The following is a 4,122-nucleotide window of genomic DNA, read 5'->3' as shown; positions in this document are numbered from 1 at the left end:
ATTTGGTAAGCCAATAAAATACGAGAGTGGAGGGGGAATGTTATACGAAGGACGAGGTGAACGACAGAACCTTACGGTCTTTTCAAGTAGGATAGGAGATATCACACTCCATCAGTCTTGTACACTAGCAGTAACCAAGCAATGAGACCATTTATCACATCAAAGTAAATTAATCCACGCGTGAGAAGCGCCATGGAGGAGGAGTGAAACACTACTCATCAGAGTGGAGAAAAGCAACGGCACCACCACCCACGCCCTCCTCCAGCTATGCTCCACGGGTTTGGCGTAGAGAGCAAACAAAAAGGGAGAGGGGGAAAAGAAAAGGCGCGTGCATGGCTAGCTAGCGCGCGCGGCTATGGCGGGGGGCTGCATGCGGGGGAACAGCGGCCGCCATTCCGGTCAAGGAGACCGCCCATACCACCCCGTGGAACGCCTCCACGTTGTCGACCACCATTACCACCCCCCGGCCCCTTTGGATTTTCGCAAAGCGAGAGGCTACCATGCATTAAACTACTCCCCAAATCACTCCCTCTCTCTAATTAATCTCGCCCTCCTTGGCCCGTGTGCAGGCTCTCTACTCTGCTTGGACGGGTGGTTTCCTTGGACGCATTCACATCCTCTCTAGAGAGAGGGGGTGTGTGAACAGTGCACAGTTCAAACAAGCAAGCTCAGGGGACCGGCCGGAGCTTGCACTCTCTATTTATACCGGACTTTGACTATTCCCTGCAGAGAGTCAGTCCCATTCCCCTCCTTGCACCGGCACTACTACCCTTCTTCTAGCTTAGACTTCTATCAAGGCACGCGCGCGGCCGCCATGGATATGGACATGAGCTCCGCTACCCACCCTGCTCACCACTGGCTCTCCTTCTCCCTCTCCAACAACTACCACCACGGCCTCCTCGAGGCCCTCTCCAGCTCCTCCTCCGGCCACCAGATCGCCGGTAAGGACGCCAACACCCCTAGCTATCCCTATATCGATCATGTACTAGTGAGCGAGCTAGCTACACATCCGATATGGACTGTGGCTCACGGTGCATGTTTTCTTGTGCTTCTGCAGGGGAGGAGGGGACGGTGGACGAGGCGCCTAAGATGGAGGACTTCCTTGGCGGTGTCGGCGGCGCCGGCACGACATCGACGGCCGTGGTGGACCACGGCGAGCTGGGAAGCATCGCCGCGGGGTTCTTGCACCGGTATCCGGCGCATGACGGGACGCTGGATCAGAACTCTGGCGCGGTGACCGTAGCAGCGGCGACGATGGAGGTCGCTGAGTCCGATCAGGCGAGGAGGCCCGCCGAGACGTTCGGCCAGCGGACGTCCATCTACCGCGGCGTCACCAGGTAGGGATTATATACTTGCTAATCACATGCATGCATCTTCTTCTTCCCATCGAGAGGAAAGAAAAACATACCACTAGCTAGTTTGGTAGGATGATTCTTACTTCTTGGTACTACTAGCTAAACATCTATTGCATGCACCGGATCAGAGTGAACTGCTGGTACTTTTCTGATTCAATTAAGTTTCTTTTTGGTAATGCATCTCGTGGTGTTTGTGCATGTAATAATGTATGATTTGGCCTATGTATGCAGGCACCGGTGGACGGGGAGGTACGAGGCGCACCTGTGGGACAACAGCTGCCGCCGGGAGGGCCAAAGCCGCAAAGGCCGCCAAGGTACACCATCATGCATGCTTTGCTCAATAATCCTGCAAATACAAGAAATATAAATTCTGATCGCTAACATGTTTTGCTGCCTTTTCCTCACAAATCTCTGAACCTGCCGATGCATTGGTGATAATGATCATCAGTTTACTTAGGTATGTTAATTGCATTCCACATCCAGCTAATTTATCCATCTATCTTCATTGCCATGTGGTCCATGTATGATTTGGAACAAGAAATGTTTGAGGGCTTACAGTAGAAATTGGGGGAAATGCAGGAGGCTATGACAAAGAGGAGAAAGCCGCGAGGGCCTACGACATGGCTGCGCTCAAGTACTGGGGCCCAACCACCACGACGAACTTCCCGGTGAGTGACCGACTTTGCTAAGAGATCGACATTTGTTGACAACTCCATATACATCAGAATGCTGATCATCGCTGAGTTCTTGCTATCTAAAGGTGGCCAACTATGAGAAGGAGCTGGAGGAGATGAAGTCGATGACGCGGCAGGAGTTCATCGCTTCACTTCGCAGGTGAGCACTTGGCCGGCGACCGCCCAGATTGCCAGATTCACCGGGCTTGCTGACTTATGCGCCCTGTTCATTTTCTCCACGTACACACCTTGGCGTACGCACGCGTGCACGCACGCATGGCCAGTCCGCACAGCTTTTGCATGTGATCTGCTTTACTCCGGCCGAGTTCCAACACATGCATTTTGACCTCAATGCGTGTTCCTCACACAGGAAGAGCAGCGGCTTCTCACGAGGGGCGTCCATCTACAGAGGAGTAACAAGGTAATTAATAATTGTTTCACCTGAATGAGCTCGCCAAAACAAAATGTGGTACCAGTCTGAACTTTGAATATATGAAGAAGGAACACGCCACAAATGTCTTCATCTTTTAGTCAAATGTTCGTAACAATCGAGATTTGATTTTGTATATTTGATGACAGGCATCATCAGCACGGCCGGTGGCAGGCAAGGATCGGCAGGGTGGCCGGAAACAAGGACCTGTACCTGGGAACTTTCAGTGAGTCTTCTTGATCCCACATTGCCATTTTTTGCCCTTTCATGTGCCACCACCACAGGGCTCAGTGCATTACTAATTTGATTAAGTCACTGGTGATTAATTTAAGATATTAGGCAAAAACAAACAATGTGGTACAATTATCTGACCGTCTCTCCGCACCACAGGCACGCAGGAGGAGGCGGCGGAGGCGTACGACATTGCGGCGATCAAGTTCCGGGGGCTTAACGCCGTGACCAACTTCGACATGAGCCGGTACGACGTCGAGAGCATCCTCAACAGCGACCTGCCCATCGGTGCTGGGGCGGCTGCCCGCGCCTCCAAGTTCCAACCGGACGTCCTATCGCTGCCGGCACCGAACGTGGCATCGCCAGACATGCTGCCACCGGCGGAGAAGGACTACTGGTCCCTCCTCGCCATGCACTATCAGCAGCAGCAGCAACATCACCTGCAGCAGCAGCAGTTCCCTGCATCGGCATTTGAGACGTACGGCTCCGGCGTGAACGTGGACTTCACAATGGGCATGAGCGGCACCAACAACCCCAGCGGCGGCGGCGCCACCGTGTGGGGCGCCACCGGCCCAACAGGACACGGCGACGGCAGCAGGCAGAGCAACAGCTACTCCAGCAACATTCCTTATGCTTCCATGGTGTCTGGATCAGCGGCGTCAGTCGGTGGGGGATACGAGGGCTCCACCGGCAACAATGGCACCTGGGTGACGACGAGCAACCCGGCCGCCAGCGCGACGGCTCCTCAGTACTACAACTATCTGTTTGGCATGGAGTAGTAGGTGATCCATCACTGACTGCCTAGCTAGTAGTAGCTAGCTGTAGCTGAAATTGGGTGATAGGCCTAGGAGGAGGAGGGAGAGGGACTAACATGGAACTGATCAAAATTTTGGCTGCTGCTGCATGCATGGGAACGATGTATGATGAATGCGATGCTATTCTTTTTTACTTCCTGACAAGGTTCTGTAGGCTGTAGCGGAGAACACTCGTGTATCATCGGAATTTCTAATCCAGGTTATTCTTCTAGTTCTCTGGTGTGTCAGCTACAGTACGAGCATTCGAAAAGTACTGTATGTCTTCTTTACTTCTAGTTCTTTGGTCAGTTGCAGTATGGGTTTTTGAGAAGTACTGTATGTCTAACTTCACGGAAACATATTGAACAAGTGTGGGGACATCAGGTGAATGAGAAGAAGAATTTTCAGAAAATGCGGTAGAGTACATACTCGGGGTTGTAAAATCTTGGGAACGACTGACACGCGAGCATTGGAATTTGGAAACTGTAGTGGCTACCTGCACAGAAACATTGGTGGTCAGTCTAAAATAACATGGAAGTTGGATTTATAAACAGAATGAACGGAAGACCAAGAAACATGTTTCTATAACCAAAAAACAACAATGATGAGAAACAAGCTTGTCACTCAGTCGACAGCAA

At 52.0% G+C, this 4,122-nt stretch overlaps 1 protein-coding gene across 1 annotated transcript; it reads left to right on the top strand.

Annotated features, from left to right (window-relative positions):
* The first annotated feature begins 733 nt into the window (after positions 1-733).
* Positions 734-3,720, top strand: LOC123154804 (AP2-like ethylene-responsive transcription factor AIL5). Its single transcript, XM_044573437.1, has 9 exons — positions 734-941; positions 1,058-1,337; positions 1,587-1,669; positions 1,804-1,812; positions 1,935-2,023; positions 2,116-2,189; positions 2,400-2,450; positions 2,609-2,685; positions 2,850-3,720. Exons 1-9 carry the CDS (start codon positions 815-817, stop codon positions 3,467-3,469), a joined length of 1,410 nt encoding a protein of 469 aa, XP_044429372.1. The 5' UTR covers positions 734-814; the 3' UTR covers positions 3,470-3,720.
* Positions 3,721-4,122: the final 402 nt, after the last annotated feature.

The sequence above is a fragment of the Triticum aestivum genome, chromosome 7A (genome assembly GCF_018294505.1).
Source record: "Triticum aestivum cultivar Chinese Spring chromosome 7A, IWGSC CS RefSeq v2.1, whole genome shotgun sequence".
Lineage (NCBI taxonomy): Eukaryota > Viridiplantae > Streptophyta > Magnoliopsida > Poales > Poaceae > Triticum > Triticum aestivum.
This window is presented reverse-complemented; position numbering and strand designations above follow the sequence as displayed.